The sequence below is a fragment of the Cervus elaphus genome, chromosome 4 (assembly GCF_910594005.1).
Source record: "Cervus elaphus chromosome 4, mCerEla1.1, whole genome shotgun sequence".
Lineage (NCBI taxonomy): Eukaryota > Metazoa > Chordata > Mammalia > Artiodactyla > Cervidae > Cervus > Cervus elaphus.
The window spans coordinates 43835127-43854494 of record NC_057818.1 but is presented as its reverse complement, the minus strand read 5'-3'; the positions used below and the strand labels follow the sequence as shown (position 1 = coordinate 43854494).

The window sequence follows — 19368 nt, the reverse complement described above, 5'->3', positions numbered from 1 at the left end:
ATGAAGCTGCTCATCTGTTTTTCACCAGTAGCCATTCTACTTGACTGAAAAGATCCCTTAAGATGTTTTTGCTTCTCAAAGCAATTTTAGAACTTAGAATGTTCAACTTTAGGAGTCAGGAGCTTTTTCTTATTATATTAAGAGCCAGAATTTAACTTTGACAATGAATTTCAATGAAGAAAAAGTTCGATTGCTAAAAATATGCTTAAATTGTCTGACAAAATCTCTGATTCAACTGGATATGCTTTCTTGCCATGTTTACAATCAGATAAGTTGTTGAACTCATGAAATGAATCAGAAAACATAAGTTTCATTTTAAACTTAAAAGCTTCTGCACAACAAAGGAAACTATAAGCAAGGTGAAAACAGTCTTCAGAATGGGAGAAAATAATAGCAAACGAAGCAACAGACAAAGGATTAATCTCAAAAATATGCAAGCAACTCCTGCAGCTCAATTCCAGAAAAATAAATGACCCAATCAAAAAATGGGCCAAAGAACTAAACAGATATTTCTCCAAAGAGGACATACAGATGGCTAACAAACACATGAAAAGATGCTCAACATCACTCATTATCAGAGAAATGCAAATCAAAACCACAATGATGTACCATTACACGCCAGTCAGGATGGCTGCTATCCAAAAGTCTACAAGCAATAAATGCTGGAGAGGGTGTGGAGAAAAGGGAACCCTCTTACACTGTTGGTGGGAATGCAAACTAGTACAGTCACTATGGAGAACAGTGTGGAGATTCCTTGAAAAACTGGAAATAGAACTGCCATATGACCCAGCAATCCCACTCCTGGGCATACACACTGAGGAAACCAGATCTGAAAGAGACACTTGCACCCCAGTGTTCATTGCAGCACTGTTTATAATAGCCAGGACATGGAAGCAACCTAGATGCCCATCAGCAGATGAATGGATAAGGAAGCTGTGGTACATATACACCATGGAATATTACTCAGCCGTTAAAAAAGAATTCATTTGAATCAGTTCTAATGAGATGGATGAAACTGGAGCTCATTATACAGAGTGAAGTAAGCCAGAAAGATAAAGACCAATACAATATACTAACACATATATATGGAATTTAGAAAGACAGTAACGATAACCCTATATGCAAAACAGAAAAAGAGACATAGATGTACAGAACAGAGTTTTGGACTCTGTGGGAGAAGGCGAGGGTGGGATGTTTTGAGAGAACAGCATCAAAACATGTATATTATCAAGGGTGCAACAGATCACCAGCCCAGGTAGGATACATGAGACAAGTGCTCAGGGCTGGTACACTGGGAAGACCCAGAGGGATGGGGTGGGGAGGGAGGTGGGAAGGGGGATCGGGATGGGGAACACATGTAAATCCATGGCTGATTCATGTCAATGTATGGCAAAAACCACTACAATATTGTAAAGTAATTAGCCTCCAACTTATAAAAATAAATGGGAAAAAATAAATAAATAAATAAAATTTAAAAAAAAAGAAAACCTGAGTTTCATTTTAACTGTAAAACTCTATGTGCAGGATTAAAAAGGTGACAAATTAGACCGACATTTTGTTTTTGTAACTTGACATATCTGAGTTTCCTATCTTCTGACAGAATAAAGTTTGCTAAATGGAGATTTGCTTATTTTTTTAGTAACAAATTAAAAGAAGTTAAATCTGCAAAGTCTGCAGTTTCAAGCACTTACAAGAAAGTTCACCTAGAGAAAGGAAATTTAAACGAGTATGCAGGGTGAAAGAAAGCTTTAACACAGGGGCATAAGTACTGACATAAAGGCAGGTTTATCCAACTTACTCTGGATAAGGGTCAGGGACATTAAACCTCTTACACAGAAGCTTGTCAGGGTGCCACTCAAATATATCTCGGGTAAGCTTCCCAAACATCTTCATCTTCACAGCTGATTGCTTGTCACTGATGTCATTCTGGGAAAAGACAGTCATCTGGTTCATCAAGTGGCCACACGGCTGGCCTGTTTCTCCATTTACGAGTTTTCAAACCATCTCCCAAAATTTCAAAACAGCTTACGCTATAAATCTGCTAAAGTACACTGGAAGTTAAAAGAACAAACCTATTTCTTATTCTATAGTGCCATCTATATTTTGATGCTTTTCACCAAAAGATTTAATGTATTTGGCTACACAGGGTTTTCATTTTAAAAATTCAGCATTGTAGGAGGTACTTCCCTGGTGGTCCAGTGGTTGAGAGTCCGCCTTGCAATGCAGGGAACATGGGTTCCATCCCTGGTTAGGGAACTAAGATCCCACATGCTGTGGAGCAACTAAGCCCATGAGCCACAGCTAGAGAGCCCGTGCTGCAACTAAGATCTGAGGCACCCAAATAAATAAATTAAGTAAACAAATACATCATTTAAAAGAATTTAAAAAAAAAATTCACCACGAAGGGAATGGTGGCAACAGACCTCTTGGTCCCGAGGGACTTCCACCTGCTCGGAATCATCCTCCTCCTTGGCATGAGTGAACCGGGAGGATAAGGTTGAACGGGAAGACGCGTACAGCAGGGCTGCCCGGGCAAACTCGTCCCGCTCTCGGCCTCGCTCCCACTCTGTCATTCCGGGGTCCAGACAACGTTCCAGAGCATCTGCGGGGGAGAACAAGGAACAGCTTCACTCCTAGGAAAAAACGGGCAATCTACAGGAGAACAAGTCGTGCGTGCCACTGTAGAGTTCATCGGAGGAAACGCAAATCGTTAGCCTGGTTTTGAAGGGCACGGCACTGAGGTACTTGGTAGGTAATCGTGCTCCCTTCCTCAAAACGATGCTTTTATCCAAAGCACCAATAGTGCACCATGGTAAACAGTTTGATAATAAAATAATCTGTTAAGTAAATGTTTTATTAACCCAAAAAACGGATGCTTTTGTTGAATTCTGCCTCCTGCATGTAACAGAGAAAATTACTGGGAGACTAATGCTTGATTCAGTTTTCAAATCCAGCAATTTATTACTAGTACCAGACAGTGAAAATTCATCTGTATACTGTATTCCTAAGTTTGAGCAGAAAACACTTCTTTCTCTTTTTTTTTTTTTTTAATTCAACAAGAAAACATCAGGGATGTAAAATCTTGGCACAGTACACAAGGATATGGCACAAGGATATGCTTTGAAAAACCAACCCCTCTAATTTGAGGACAAGCTCTCTTAGGACTTCTGCGTATATGAGCAAGCTCATGCCTCAGCCTTGCCATATTTACTTCATAGGTCACAGAGTGACTTTTCTCCCATGCAAGGGTTCAACAGCCAACTATCTTTGTAAGTCAAACTTTAGACTATGATTTAGAGCTACATGGTTAGGATCTTAAGACAGAGTGGAAAATGACCTTGTTCTCTTGGCAGGAAGTGCAACCCTCACACAGAAGTCAAACATTTGCAAACAGAAAATGGTCTGTAATTTAGCATTAGCCAAGGCACGCTCTCTATTTAAACAGCTATCTTTGGGACCCGAGATACAGAGAAACACAGGCTAATTGTTCTTGCTTTCCTAGGTCAAGAGCCAGGGCCTGGAATCTTGACAGTGTTCACAGCAGGGCAAAGTAAAACTGCCAGAGCAGGATACCTCAGTTCTGTCTGGGCCTCGGGTCAGAACAGTAAGAACACTCCCCCTGGTGATGTGTGGGAGGCCCAGGCCCAGCACCCACCTTTCTGACCCCGTTTCATATTCACTAAAAACTCTTCATATCGTTTTTGCTTCTCTGGATCTTTAGCGAAAGGTTTGAAGTTGCTGGTTCCTGTGGTGGCTGTCCCTCCACTCAACGCCATGTGCCACGAGCAGTGTCCGACATCTGGAGATGAGGGCTGCGGTCTGCTGCCTGAGGCACTCTGGGCCAGGCTCCTGGCCCTGAGCTGAGCCGCTTTAAGGTCAGATGCCTGCTTCACTTCTCTGAGTCTCTCTTTATCTTTCTGGGACAGAAATTCTAACACTGACGTGGGTGCCCCTATAAAGAAACAATAAGAGCAAGAGGTGAAAAATGTTGTTAAGACATCTATATGCACATTCCTCTCCACATATACATTTTCAATATCACGGATTTATGAAATTGGAGGGGAGTATTTTACATGCAGTGTCATCTGCGTTCATACTGTCCCTGTGACACAACTAGACAGGAATAAAATAATGACACCTCCATTTTACACTTGGCAAAAGTGGGGGCCAATACTTCAGTGTTTACCAGGCCAATGAGAGCTCCTAAAGAGGAACCTGACATGTGGTCTCCGGGCCTCCGTTAGCATAAGCACTGGCTCGGAGCACAGTTACCTGTCACGCACTATGTCACAAATGCCCACTGAGCATCTGCTCCATGCTGGGCCTGGGGCTGGGAGAAACATGTGAGGTCCTGCTCTCACTACTGAGGGAGACGGACCCTAAAGAAAGCAAGAATCAACACCAGAGGACTGCCATGAGAGGAGGACTATGGGGGAAAAATAAACACAGAGTAACCTAGATGAGAGGACTGGGCGTAGGGGCAGAGAGAGAGATAATTAACAAACAGTGGGCAGGCAAAGCCTGGGAAGTGTCTCCAAAAAGATACTATCTGAGGTAAGTTCCAGTAAAAAGAAGGAGCTGGGAATTCCCTGGTGGTCGAGCAGTTCAGACTCTGCGCTTTCACTGCCGAGGGCCTGGCTTCAATCCGTGGTGAGAGAACTAATATCCTGCAAGCCTCACAGCAAGGCAAAAAATAAAAAATAGCCAAAACAGGAGAGAAAAGAGAGGCAGAGGAAAAGTGAAGGCCCCGAGGCACATCATGGTGGCAGGCTCAGAGGGCAGGAGGGAGGATCACAAGGCTGGACCGCAGTGGGGTTCAGGGAAAGTGGAGGAGGCTGTGGCCCGAAAGGCAGGCAGGGTGGGGTCCCCAGGGCCCCGAGAGCAGTAGGGGAGTGTTTTAGGGGAGTGCGAGGGGAGCGATGTAATTTGGCGGCTGTTGAAGGGAACTGAGGAGGCAGGGAGGAGGCTGCGGCAGTGATCCAGATGAGAGAAGGTGGGTGCAGAGACCAGGGTGGAAGCAGTGGCAATGCAGAGAAGGGGACGGGGTCCCCACGCACGGTGAGGGTAGACCGAGAGGGCTTGCTGAGGGGCTGGGTATGGCAGGGGGAGGCAGGGAAAGAAAGGTGCTGAGAATCAGGATTCCCGTCTTCTAGGCCAGGCAGGGGGTCACTGGTGGTACCATTGACTGAGAAGGGGAAGGCTGGAGAAACAGCAACTTTAGGGAAGGAAGTGGGGAACCAAGAATTCTCATTTGGTCTACTTTATTTGAGGCTCCCAAACCAAGTCCAAGTCCATCTCTCAGTGGGTCTTTGGGCTCCAGCCTACAAGGGGATTCTCCATATCTGTTCATCCTTTCAGACACACTCATTCCTCTCAGGCTTTCAGGAAAAGAGCCACAGTACCCCTTTCCCCTGAGGAAAAGAAACCATATGTTCCCAGGCTGTGCAGAAAAAAATGAAGTTACACATGGCCCTGGTCTTCACCTCATTCTTGGACAACTACCAAAAGTCTGGAAACTGCTGCGCTTAAGACAGGGCTTATAATTCTAATGACAGAACTCAAACTGATGATGGGAAAACAAGTACTAAGGAGAGGATGTGTACAGTTAAGCATGCCATTCACAACCAACCACTTTTATTCCCACAGCTTGCGAATACAAAACTATGTAAAAAACTTCAATGGAAAAAGGACTTTCCATTTTGCTTTGGGTAGCTCAGGTTATTACAAATGTCATGATTTTAACCTTCTCCATGGCACATACCTTGAATAGGCGTCTCTCCTAGCAACTCTCCCCTTTTGCAGGCATTCAGCTGGTGCCTACTATGTGTCCCTGGGTCATTTGTCGGCTTCCCGGCTGACTCCGATAATACCTGAAGTAAGTGGGAGTTCTCTGAGGTTGCAGCCACCACAGGTCTGAAATAATGCACTGGTCGATAATCTTTTGGCAATTCAGGTGGTGGATAAATCTTAAAAAAAAAAAACAATAAAGCAAAACTCAAGAATATACAGGCAGCAAGGTGATGACGTTTTACTGAACCAAGAAAGCTCATTACCTCTGGGCATTGTTAATCCCACCCTTTCCTAGGCAGGGTGGCAGCCCCAGGAACAGCCTGCCCAAGTGCCCAGGCAATACCCATCCTGGATGTGGAGGGGCATCAGAACCACCTTGTTCTCAAGGTCAGACATTTTAGATATCACCCCTGATCACTCTTCATTTTATTTTTATTAGTTGGAGGCTAATCACTTTACAATATTGTAGTGGTTTTTGCCATACATTGACATGAATCAGCCATGGATTTACATGTGTTCCCCTTCCTGATCCCCCCTCCCACTTCCCTCCCCATCCCATCCCTCTGAGTCTTCCCAGTGTACCAGCCCTGAGCACTTATCTCATGCATCCAACCTGGGCTGGTGATCTGTTTCACCCTTGATAGTATACTTGTTTCAATGCTATTCTCTCAGATCATCCCACCCTCGCCTTCTCCCACAGAGTCCAAAAGTCTGTTCTGTACATCTGTGTCTCTTTTTCTGTTGTGCATATAGGGTTATTGTTACCATCTTTTTAAATTCCATATATATGTGTTAGAAAAAAATAAATAAATAAATAAATTCCATATATATGTGTTAGTATACTGTATTGGTCTTTATCTTTCTGGCTTACTTCACTCTGTATAATGGGCTCCAGTTTCATCCATCTCATTAGAACTGATTCAAATGAATTCTTTTTAATGGCTGAGTAATATTCCATGGTGTATATGTACCACAGCTTCCTTATCCATTCGTCTGCTGATGGGCATCTAGGTTGCGTCCATGTCCTGGCTATTATAAACAGTGCTGCGATGAACACTGGGGTACACGTGTCTCTTTCAGATACCCCTGATCACTCTTAACAGAGATGCTACTGTGCATGCTTTATATCATGAGAATAATAATGATAACTATGATAATTATAGTTACTGCAACTGGTTCACATGGAGAACTGGTCCACTGTGAATTAGAAAACTTAGAAAAGTAAGATTCATGGCTTAGCTTTTAAAAAATAACTTTAAATAAGTTTTTTTTTCCCCCTGTAATCTCTCCTAGTTTAATATTCAAATAGTATGACTGATAAAAAATGTTATTAAGGTGCTGGAGATATATTTGAAGAGTATTATGTCTTGGCTTAACTTAGTTATTTTTAAATTCAGTATTCTTTCTCTGGTTATGTTTCAGTTTCAAATGGGAGTTTCAGGCCTTTTTTTTTTTTTAATCAAAAAAATTTTATTTAATTTCAGTACTTCACTGAAATTCAAGTACATTTGGGAAATTCAGGCATTCCTGATGGTGGAACAGATAAGCTAAAAGAAAGCACTAACCATTTTAAAATTACTGCTCTAAATGGTCTTCCTTGCTCCTGGTCTAACAAATACATGTTTAAGGACAGTCCTATTTAATCCATTTTCTAGATTTTTCAGCTACCTGGCATTCTGAGCTCTGTGATCAGTGAATCACTGAATGTTCTCAGCCCCAGCCACACACTGCACTCACCTGGGGCGGGGGGGGGTTAACACTACTGGTGCCTGCCTTCTGTCCCATAAAGAAAAGTCAGCTGTGGTTGGAGTTTCCCAAATTTCCCAAGTGGCTGTAAGGTGCAGCCTGGGGTGAGCACCTGGTCTGATGAGAGTCATAAAACAGTGCTATGATCATTGTTAGCAAATCTCATTTTTATCATCTTAGCTTGACTGCCTTCTCTGAAAAACACAGACTCCCAAATCAGCCAGGAACATTCTCCTGTTACCATGACACAAAAATCCAGAACAGCGTGGCAGAAAAGAAGTGTGCGGACACACAACTCTTCTTCACTCTCCTCTACTGCATTCAAGGGCTACCCTGACGGCTCAGTTGGTAAAAGAAACCGCCTGCAATGCAGGAGACCCTGGTTCTATTCCTGGGTCGAGAAAATCTGCTGGAGAAGGGATAGGCTACCCACTCTGTATTCTTGGGCTTCTCTTGTGGCTCAGATGGTAAAGAATCCGCCTGCAATACGGGAGACCTGGGTTAGATCCTTGGGTTGGGAAGATCCCCTGGAGAGGGAAAGGCTACCCACTCCAGTATTCTGGCCTGGAAAACTCCATGGACTGTATAGTCTGTGGGGTCGTAAAGAGCTGGACACGACTAAGCAAGTTTCACTTTCACTGCATTCAAAGCATTTCACTCCCTCTGCTAAATCATTGCTCTGTTCTGCCTCTGGATGCAGAGCCTGGGTTTTTAGTTGCATATTAGAAAACCTGCCTGTCCGTGAGAGGTTCAGTGAACACAATCCCGCTCTGAATTGTTCATGCCCAAAGCCCTCTCCAGGGAGGAACCACCAGTGCCCTTCTCTCCATTTATACATCCGGCCCACAACCCTGGGTTTGTCTGTCTAGCGCTCTCAATGAGCAGGAGCTACTTGGGGGCCAACACTTAGCCTTGAACACTGAGGAGAATAAGTACTTCTCAACCATTTTAAAGATTTGCTTTTAATGTGGATCATTCTTAAAGTCTTTATTAAATTTGTTACAATATTATTTCTGTTTTATGTCTTGGTCCTTCGGCCATGAGGCATGTGTGATCTTAGCTCCCTGACCAGGGATTGAACCTATACCTCCTGCATTAGAAGACGAAGTCTTAACCACTGGACTACTGGGGAACTCCCTCTCAACCATTTTAATGCTCCCTTTCATTCGTGTAAAAAACTCATATTCCCCTTTGACATTTCTGGTAAATGATAGCAGCTTACTATGTGCCCCATACTGTTCTGATATATTCTGCTCGCTGTTCCATTAACTATCACAACGAAACAAATCAAAGCCACTGTAATACCTATATGATTTCTCAGGCTGCGCTGTTCCTGGTCTCCCAGGTTCTGAAGAACTACAGGCCAAGCCACAGAGGTACTTAACAAATGTTTCCTGAGTCAAAAACAAAAAACCTGTTAAAAGTGTGGAACAATCTAACATAAGGATGCCAAGGAGGCAAATGGTCAGACACCCCTCATGAACTATGATGGGTGTTAAAGAACCATGTGTCCAAAGCTGTAAAAAAGCTCACAGAAACAGGACTGTCTGGAAAGGCATGGAGACTTCTCCCCAGGACTCGACGCACATGCTCCCAGCTTTTCTCCCTTCCAGTTGGCACAAGCAAGGAGCCCAGGGAGCCCTGCCCATGGCAGCTAATGTGCTCCATGGTGGCCAGAAGTCGGGACCAGGAGCTGCTATGGCTCTTTGAAACTTTCTATAAGTTACATGGCCCCTAGGGTTGTATGAATTCTATTCTCCTACCAGTTTTTTATACAATTCTTCCTTAATGGAAATAGCCACACACTTGAAGCTCAGATTTAAAAGATTAGCAGTTAGGGACTTCTCCAGTGGCCCAAGAATCTCTAGTGGTTAAGAATCTGCCTTGCAATGCAGGAGAAAGGAGTTTGATCCCCGGTCGGGGAACTAAGATCCCATATGCTATGGAGCAACTAAGCCCAGACCAGAACTACTGAAGCCCATGCACCACAATGAACACTCCCGTGTGCCACAGCTAAGACCCGATGCAGCTGAATAGATAAATATATATATATTAGGGGAAAAAAAGACTAGCGGTTAGATGTTTTGAACAGTGTGGCTACTGACTGACATTTCCAATGTAGAATGTTTCCTTGGACCATTAATAGTCATCAAGCCGTTGCCTCAGTTAACAGAATTTATTTTTCTTTTCAATTGTTAATACAATAACTGATATTACACAGCAGCAGATATTTTAAACATTAAACCAGCAAGAAAAAAAAAACAAAAACTTACTTTCTTAGAAGATAAAGGTTTAGAAGCCAAGGAAAAGCCATCCAAAATTTTGCCAATGTAGCGAAGGTCTTTCTCTGATTCTATAAAATGATGTAATTTGATTAGTTCCAGAGGCAAAGAAGATTAGAGTAAGACAGAAGACCTCAGTTTTTTATCTCCAGGATCATAAAACACTACATGTCACTGCTCTCAGTAAAAGGGAGGAGAGAATGGCCTGGAAAGCCCTCACACCTCTGTTGACTCAGTGACCAGCAGCCCAGAGCACACCGCCTGTGCTGATTAGGCTGCCCATGGCACCTCGGTCGATATTATCTAGAAAAAGTACCTGAGGTCCTAAGCTAAGGGGCACCAGAGGATATACTCTATGGAGTAAAAGATCTCAAAACCATCAAGAGAACAAGTATGGATAAAAAATAAAAATAACTTTGAAAGAGTCATGAAGAACCATGGGGCGACAAACCTCCCAGTTTCTTTAGCAACCATCCAAACAAGGCACAGAAGGCAGTACAACCAGGTCAGCCTGTAATCTAATCGTGGGACTAATTAAAGGTGCTTTTGTCTTTTTCTCAATTGAAATTCGAACAAGAGATAAAGATCATTAATTCAGGATATGACTAAGGCCCTCTGACTTGCAGCTAGGGATGGTTTTATTGGTCTCAGAGACAACCCCTTTGATTCTCAAGGACTGTCTGCACTTAGAGGTTATGCTGAAAATCCATATGCGTGAACTGCATTTTCTGTAGCCAAAAGCCCCTGTTACATGACCCCAGCACTTACACAAGCTCGGTGTTGAACCCTGAAGCAGGCATGGCTACGTGCTGTGTAGGTGGTGCTGAGGTTTTAAACCATTTATTTTTTTTTATTTTTTATTTTTTTTAGTTCTCCCACTTTATTGCTACCAACCCATCTCCCTCCACCCTCGTGCACACATGCTCAGTCATGTAACCCCATGGACTGCAGCCCGCCAGCTCCTCTGTCCATGGACTTTTCCAGGCAAGAATACTGGAGTGGGTTGCCATTTCCTTCTCCATTTAAACCATTTATGACGCAGCACTGGCCAGTAACTACCCTCCCCTATAGCCTCATTCTTTGTACTTCAGCTGACTTAAAATGTTTGTACCAGCTTCTGGAAATCCCTAAAACCCTATAGGGAGACATAGGACTAAATTTTACATTCTTAGAATTTTGTATTCTTTTAAAACCCAGCAATTTCACTTTTATGAATTTGTTCTGAAGAAATAAATAAACGTCTATACACAGAGAGCCATGAGACTATTACAGCCCTATTGATAAAAAAAATAACAACAATTTAAAACTCAGCTATGGAGGCTGGCTACATACAGGCTCAGTGAAAAACCGTAAGGTCAGAACTGTAGATGGTGTGACCCTAAGGGGAGGGGAGAGGACTGTGGCAGAGAGGTAATACGGGGCGGGTGGGGAGCTCAGAGGGAGGCACCAACCCAGGCTTGATGGGGAGAGGAGGGGGATTTAAGGCAAAGGTGCCATACAAAGAAAGAGCCAAAGATTAGGCAGAGAAGGCAGATTTAAGTATGTATATTTATTATAGATTAGTAATTACTATATAAATAATATGTTAACGTTAGTAATATAGTATATATACATATATATTATATATAACAATATATATTCATGTTGATATAGCTAGTATTGGGTTGGCCACAAAGTTTAGGTTTTTTGATAGACCTTATGGAAAATTCCAAATGAATATTTGGCCAACTATAAGTAATAACTAGCATATGGTAATACAAGTTATATTAATTAATATGTTATATTATAACATTAATATTATATATCTTCTTTTCAGTTATAAAACCAATACATAGTCTTGGGAGAAAAATCTGAAAATACAGGTGAGCAAAAGGAAGAAAATAAAAGCAGCCTAGTTCCCACTTGGATGTGACGTCTACTAATGTCTGGCTACACACCCACCCAGCACCTTGTATAAAACCCTATATGTTGGGCTTCCCTGATAGCTAAATTGGTAAAGAATCTGCCTGCAATGAAGGAGACCCTGGTTCAATTCCTGGGTTGGGAAGATCTCCTGAAAGACGGGAAAGGCTACCCACTTCAGTATTCTGGCCTGGAGAATTCCATGGACTGCAGTCCATGGGGTCCTAGAGTCAGACACCATTGAGCAACTTTCTTAGTGGTGATGAGGACAGAGGCCACTCACACATGCAGAGTGCTGGGTTTCCATGGGACTGCCACACCCACTGCCCAGAGGCACAGAGAGGTAAAGCAGCCTGCCCAAGGTCATAGCCGATTACTGAGGAGAGCTAGGACTGCAGTCTTCAGAGTCCGTGCTCACAGCCATCAAGCAGACTACTTCTGAAGACTATTTATTTTTGCACCTGCTCTTTTCTCTTCTGGAAATGTAAAATTGGCATTATTTTGGGGAGTGATGCTTAGATTATTTAAAATAAGGGTTAGATCAAGCTTGACCTGACTATAGCTAAAAATGTCTAAATGGAATGTTTTATTTAGACTCTCATCTCCTTACTTTAAGTGGTTGTTATAGGAGGTGTCATTTATTCACCATTTATTCTTTGGGGCAGGTACTATGCCAAACCTGTGATGCCATTTAATCCTTACAATGCCCTCAGAGTGGATTTTACCCTCACTTTACAAATGGTTATAAGCCTCATGCAGCTGGACAGTAGAGAGCTGGGATTCGAATTTAGGTCTGACTGAGGAGACAGCCAGGATTCAAATCCAATTCTGACTGGATTCAAATCACATGTCATTAAAAACTACTGACTCCTCCCTACACCTTCTCTGAAAAGAAAAACTGAAATCCTACTTAGATCCATAGGGTCTGAATCACTATAGACTCTGACTGGAAATTCCAGGTGTACTGAGAGAAGTCCATCTCCGAGCTCAACAAGAGCCCCTAAGAGCCAGATACACAAGTGAAGAGATGGGCTGGGCACCAATCTCCATCTTGCTGCAGGCTCTCTGGACGGACCACTTGGTCCCCACACCTGGCTTCCTGACCAGTTTCTTGAGTTGGCCTCTTTTGGCCACCTGCCCAGTTCCTTGAGCTGGAAGTGCTACCCTCTGACCAAGTGTCAGCTCTGACTTGCAACATGAGCCAGCACCTGTCCACATACTTGCTCCTTTCCTGATTCCAGCCCCTTCCTCCTCCCGGCTTGACCTTGCCTTGACAGTTGGCTTTGGCCTTGAACAGGTCTAAGTCCCACGTCTGTCTTACTTCACAGTGGGCCTGTCTTCTCCCCACTGTGTTTCTCACTCTGCATCTTTGACCAATGACTTCCTGCTCCACAGAGGCTGACCCTCCAATATCGATTGTGCAGTCCCTTCTTCCTGAGGTCCTGACACTTGGTCCTACATCAGTTGTGGGCCCATGGAATTACCTTTCTGACTTTTATACTGCCTGGGTGCTGTCCAGCCATAGAGTCCGTCCCCGGGCTCCTCATCCTTCAAAACGGTATCGTACTTGGATAGAGTTTCTGTGGCATAGATATCGTCATCTTCCTCTTCCAGGGCACCAACACCAAAAGCCTTCAAAAACAGAATTTCACACTGAGAAATTTCAGGGTTTTCGTGTATGCCAGCATTGAAGAATGAAGCTACTATAAGGATATGACTGATCAGACCACATTAGCACTTGGAGATCACCAAGACAGAAGCGAATGGGAGCCCCAGATTAATACATGGATCCCGGTCTTTCGGAAAACAATGACCAGAGGGGAATGTCCCACCTCCTGTGCTTCAGCTATCCTCCAGGCTCGGCAGCAGCCATGGTAAGGATCCCAGTGCAGGAAGAGAAGTGGAGAACACTTCTCCCAAATAGCCATGCAGGGGGAGAAATGAGACCTCCAAAAGGAGAAAGGAAGAAATGTTCATCTACTGAGGCCAGGGTTGGTGACCAGGGTCTAAAAACCACTGCTACTCAAACAGCTGCGAAAGGAACTCCTAATCTTTGTAGGAAATGGCCAAGAACAAGTATCACTTTGTGATAAAAGGATTGGGGAAAAAAGCAAAACAAAACAAGTATAGGAAAGAAAAGGATCTCTGAATCAATTTGAGAGAACAGGCAATCAGGAAAAGCTCTCCATCTCCTCAAAGGTCAAAAGCAAGTCTCCCAAGTAAACTCTACACACGAGTTCCTGACTTAGCGCTTGCAGCACTGGGAAAGAGTCAGAGAGGTAGTAAAATGTGGACCTGAATTTGGAGAGGCAAACTGTGATTCAACTATTAATTAAATCAAAGAGGTAAGTGTGGTTTTCTGCTCAGCCCAGCAGGGGGTATGGGAAAGCAGGTCTCACGCCTAGAAATGCGCAAACTCTACCAACAACATTAGGTCACAAGATCACGTATTCAAATCAGGAGGGTATGTTTTAAATGTCTTCAGACAAGCTCTTAAGGAAAATACAAACCCTTTAAGGTCTTCATTTAGTCAATCAATAATGAGTGCTTACTATGGGGCAAGGGTTTCGAAGGTGGCACTAGTGATAAAGAACCCAGCTGCCAATGCAGGAAATGTAAGAAATGTGGGTTCAGTCCCTGGGTTGGGAAGATCCCCTGGAGGAGGGCATGGCAACCCACTCCAGTATTCTTGTCTGGAGAATCCCATGGACAGAGGAGCCTGATGGGCTATAGTCCATGGAGTCGCAAGGATCGGACATGACTGAAGCAACTCGCACGCACTCACATGCATGCACTATGGGGCAAATACAGTATGACAAGAATTCTTCTTTGTCAATGATTCCCTGCCTATAAAACAGAAAACACTTTTACCTGTCCTGAAATTCCCAATTTTCTTCCTTTATTCACACCAATGTCTCCAAGAAGATGGCTGGTCTCTTCGGGTCCCCCACTAAAAAGATTAAAATGTTCTCCTGAGGTCCCAAACAGTGCTTGGTGGGGATCCAGGCCCTTGTAAGCCAGTCCGTGTACATTATCTTTGGGTGTGAAATCCACGGGTGTGACATCCTTGGGTGCAAAGGTCACATTTTCTGGCAAGTAGTCATCATCTTCATCCTATTTTCAGTGTTTAAAAAGTGGAATGCAGGTGAGTCACAGCCTGGCGTAAAGCCTGTAAAATACCATTTTCAAATGCCATGATTCATTCCCCAGACAACAGTCATCATACTTTCATTTCTGCTATCACAGATCACTAAATCAAGTCCCCGAACAAGTGACACTAACACAAACAACTCCATACTTTGTTACCTCTTTTTTTTCTTTTTATTGAAGTACAGTTGATTTACAATGCTGTGTTAGTTTCAGGTACACAATAAAGTGATTCAGTTTAATAACATATATCTTTTTCAGATTTCTTTTGGATTACAGGTTATTTCAAGATATTGAATACAGTTCCCTGTGCTATACAGTAGGTCCTTATTGTGAGCAACTAAGTGCACACACACACAGTGTATATATTTTAATCTCAAACTCCCAATTTGTCTCTCCCCCTTGGCCCCATCACTATCTCCTTTACTAACCATAAGCTTGTTTTCTATATCTGTGAGCCTACTTCTGACAAACGATTCCATTTTAAGAATCTGAACAGACTGGGGGCATCAATGGGGCTGGCATGTTGCTGAATATATTATCTGGCATAATGAGGACAGTTTTAGGGTATGGGTATTCCCCTGAAATAGGATAGGACTGACTTCTAAAATTTTCTGACCGTAAATTTCACGTTCATAAAATAACAGGTGCTATTGTGCCAAACTGAAGGTCAATCATCCTATACAATACCTCAGATCCTTCAGAGCCTCCAGGGGGTAATGCACAGCCATAGATTTTTACTCCAGGATCTATAAAAGAGATTTCAAATGCATTAGCCAGGGGTGACTAGAAATGTAGAAAGCTGATTCACGGACGCACTTCAGAGGAAGACGGCTGAGCCTGCGAAAGGTGCTCTAGCTCTTGAGTCGGGCACGCATCACTTGGGTGCTGCACTAGCTCCTGCCCCTCCTGCACTCTGGCAGCAACGCCCACAGTGACCAACCACTACTGCCCAGAGCCACAGGGAACCGGAAAGTGCTGCTTCCTCCAAGAGTTCACAGTCTAGCTGGGGAGACCAAGGGGCAGGAATGAACAGAAAATAACCATGGTAAGCTACAACACTGTTTTGGTAAAGGTAGGAAACAAGAACTTTCACGGGCTGCTGGTGGGAATGTAAAATAGTACAATCCTGCCAGAAAGTGATCTCGCATTACAGGCGAAAAACCTAAAAATATCTGCACATCACTTGACCCAGCAATCTTATTTCTAGAAACAGAGAGTCATCAAAAGTATGCTGCAGGGGACTTCCCTGGTGGCCCAATGGCTAAGATTCCATGCTCCCAATGCAGGGGGCCTGGGTTCAATCCCTGGTCATGAAATTAGATACTACATACCGTAACTAAGAATTCGTAGGCCCCAACCAAAGATCCCACATGCTGCAATGAAGATCAAACATCCCGAGTGCCATAGCTTAGACCCAGCACAGCCAAATAAATTAATAAATACATAATTTTGAAAAAAAAAAAAGTCTGCATGGCACAACTGAGGCAGCAAGGATCAAAGATCCCACATGTTGCAACTGGGACCTGGCACAGCCAAGTAAATATTTTTAAAAAGTATGCTGCAGAATAGTAATCAATATACATACCAGGTTTCTGTCGGCGTGGTCTTCTCTTTACTCGAGGACCAATTCCTTGTCCTTCCTTCCAACCCATTTTTCTTAGCAATTCAAAACCAACAGATAATCTAGGATATCAAGGTACCAACAACGAACTTTTTGAAACAACCAAGGAACAGTAGGAAACAAGCAACTCATATATCTGTCATGCCTGAGCCCTTCTCCCATCCCTGCTAGGATTGCACGGCCCTACTGTTCCCACCACAGCCGAATGAACCTGGGGAAGTCCATCAGATGCCCCCTCTCCCAGGGCTTTGGGAGCGGCAGACAGATGCCAAGCATGTGGCCTGGGAAGCCATGATGGTCTGAGGCTGCCAAATCAGGCCACATGCCCAGGAGCAGAACAAGGAGGTATGCAGAATGAGGAAAGCGCCCTTAAAATTGTGAGGCACGGGGTCAGAGGGAAGCCACACCAGCTCCTAGTAGCTCTGTAGCCTCCAGTAACACAGCCAGCTGCTAGAGTTCTAGAGTTATGCCATGTGGTAACAGCGCAAGGTCCTGTTAGGAAAACCCCCTTTTGTACTCAAGCTAGGCTAAGAGGGCTTCTCCTACTTGCAGCCAGATTAACCTTAATTAAGATTATCATCACGCAAAATGCCAGGGTGGATAAATTAAAGCTGGAATCAAGACTGCCAGGAGAAATATCAATAGCCTCATACATGCAGATGATACCACTTTAATGGCAGAAAGAGAAGAGGAACTAAAGAGCCTCTTGATGAGGGTGAAAGAAGAGAGTGAAAAAGCTGGCTTAAAACTCAACATTCAAAAAACAAGGATCATGGCATCCAGTCCTATCACCTCAAGGCAAATAGATGGGGAAAATGTGGAAACAGTCTCAGATTTCATTTTCTTGGGATCCAAAATCAATGCGGATGGTGATTGCAGCCACGAAATTAAAAGATGGTTGCTCCTTGGAAGAAAAGCTATGACCAACCTAGACAGTGTATTTAATAGAGACATCACTTTGCTGACAAAGGTCCATCTAGTCAAAGCTATGATTTCTCCAGTAGTCATGTATGGATGTGAGTGTTGGACCACAAAGAAGACTGAGCACCAAAAAATTGATGCTTTTGAATTGTTGCACTGGAGAAGACTCTTGAGAGTCCTTTGGACAACAAGAAAATCAAACCAGTCAATCCTAAAGGAAATCAATCCTGAATATTCTTTGGGAGGACTGTTGCTGAAGCTGAATCTCCAATACTTTGGCCACCTGATGCAAAGAGCCAACTCACTGGAAAAGATTGAGGGCAAGAGGAAAAGGGTGTAACAGAAGATGAGATGGTTGGATGACATCACTGACTCAATGGACATGAGTTTGAGCAAACTCAGGGAGACAGTGAAGGACAGGGAAGCCTGGCATGTTGCAGTTCATGGGGTTGCAAAGGGTCGGACAAGACTGAGTGACTGAACAACAACAAGATTATCATACATAGGCAAGGCAGTGGTGCCAAGATCAGAGAAGTCAGAATTAAATTCTTCTGGGGATGTCCCTGGTGGTCCAGCATTTAGGACTCTGAGCTCCCGATGCAGGGGACTACTTTCCATCTCTGGTTAGGGAACAAGATCACACATGCCACAACCAAAGATCCCACAGTAAGTGTGTGAAAGTCGCTCAGTCAGTGTCTGACTCTTTGCGACCCCATGGACTATACAGTCCATGGCATTCTCCAGGCCAGAATACTGGAGTGGGTAGCCTTTTCCTTCTCCAGGGGATCTTCCCAACCCAGGGATCGAAGCCAGGTCTCCTGCATTGCAGGCAGATTCTTTACCAGCTGATCCCACAAGCTGCAACTAAAAGAGCCTGCATGCCAAGATCAAGGGTCCTGGAAGCCTCAGCCAAGACCCAGTGCAGCCACATAAATGAATTAATTACAAAAAAATCCTTCTTACTTTGCTGGTGTTATCAGGTCATCAAGCAGAGTGGCTCCAGGAATAGGGGCAGTAGCCGCTGCTAACTGCCGGGCCTTTTCTCGTATCCGATCTTTGGTTTTAGAAGCAAAATCGTCTGTGGTAACAATCGATTTAGGTGCTATCCCAAATTCACTAAGATCCTTAAAAAAAAAAAAAAAATCAAACAGTTACTCACATTATTTGGAAAGTAATTAAGTATGATACATCACATGGCTTTATTTCTTTGAAAAAAAAAGTTAGAACTATGAAACTGAGTTAAGAATCAGCAGAGCAGCTGATTTTCACAGTGGTTTGGATAAGCTAAGGCCAGCGGCCAACGACAAAGTGGCTTGACAGTGGCCGCTCAGTGAAGCCACTGCAGGCAGCGCCACGCTAGGAAGACAGGAAGTAAGGGCTGTGTTGTTTGTTCTTCTTGGACAATATCTCAAAGGTCAGTGTGAAGCGGGTAATCTTGGAGCCGCAGTCAGCAAGTATTCAGGAGCACCTCTGTGCCAGGCCTAGTGTTAGGAGCTTTTGCATTTACTGAAGCAGTTACTGTCGGTAGCCTGTCCAACAACCAATGCCCCTTCCTCTTTCCCCACAGAACCCTGAGGCTGTCCAGGCACCAGCCTTCTCTGAGCCACCGTGCATTTCAGCACTGGTGTCTCTGGTAGGGTATGGAGGGTTCAGGAGAGGGGCGGTGGTTCATGTCTTATCTAAGCCAGGCATTCTGATCCCATTTTATTTGCCAGGGACTCTTTAAGAATGGGTATAAAAGAATTCACCAGAGCAGATGTGAGGGAAAATCCACCAGATGGTTTCTTTGCTCTCAAGAAAAGATTCCAAAAAGAAAGTCCTCTTTCCACTGGGTAACGTCATCACAAACGTGCCACCTCAAACTACCACAGCCACCTCACAATGGCAAAGAGAGCTCGTGTAAGGACAAGCTGATGTGCAGAAGATTACTAAGAACCTGGGACCCTGCTGACATCT

General features: G+C 43.8%; 1 protein-coding gene across 1 annotated transcript in view; it reads right to left on the bottom strand.

Annotated features, from left to right (window-relative positions):
* The window catches only part of GPATCH1 (G-patch domain containing 1), a 56497-nt gene that overhangs the window by 20013 nt on the left and 17116 nt on the right, over positions 1-19368 (bottom strand). The window contains exons 4-13 of the mRNA XM_043899079.1: positions 18376-18536; positions 16456-16553; positions 15558-15616; positions 14592-14834; positions 13205-13352; positions 9810-9889; positions 5762-5966; positions 3656-3952; positions 2424-2602; positions 1799-1926 (exon numbers count right to left, since the gene is read on the bottom strand). Of these exons, the coding sequence (XP_043755014.1) occupies positions 1799-1926; positions 2424-2602; positions 3656-3952; positions 5762-5966; positions 9810-9889; positions 13205-13352; positions 14592-14834; positions 15558-15616; positions 16456-16553; positions 18376-18536 (1598 nt within the window). The remainder of the gene's footprint in view (positions 1-1798; positions 1927-2423; positions 2603-3655; positions 3953-5761; positions 5967-9809; positions 9890-13204; positions 13353-14591; positions 14835-15557; positions 15617-16455; positions 16554-18375; positions 18537-19368) is intronic.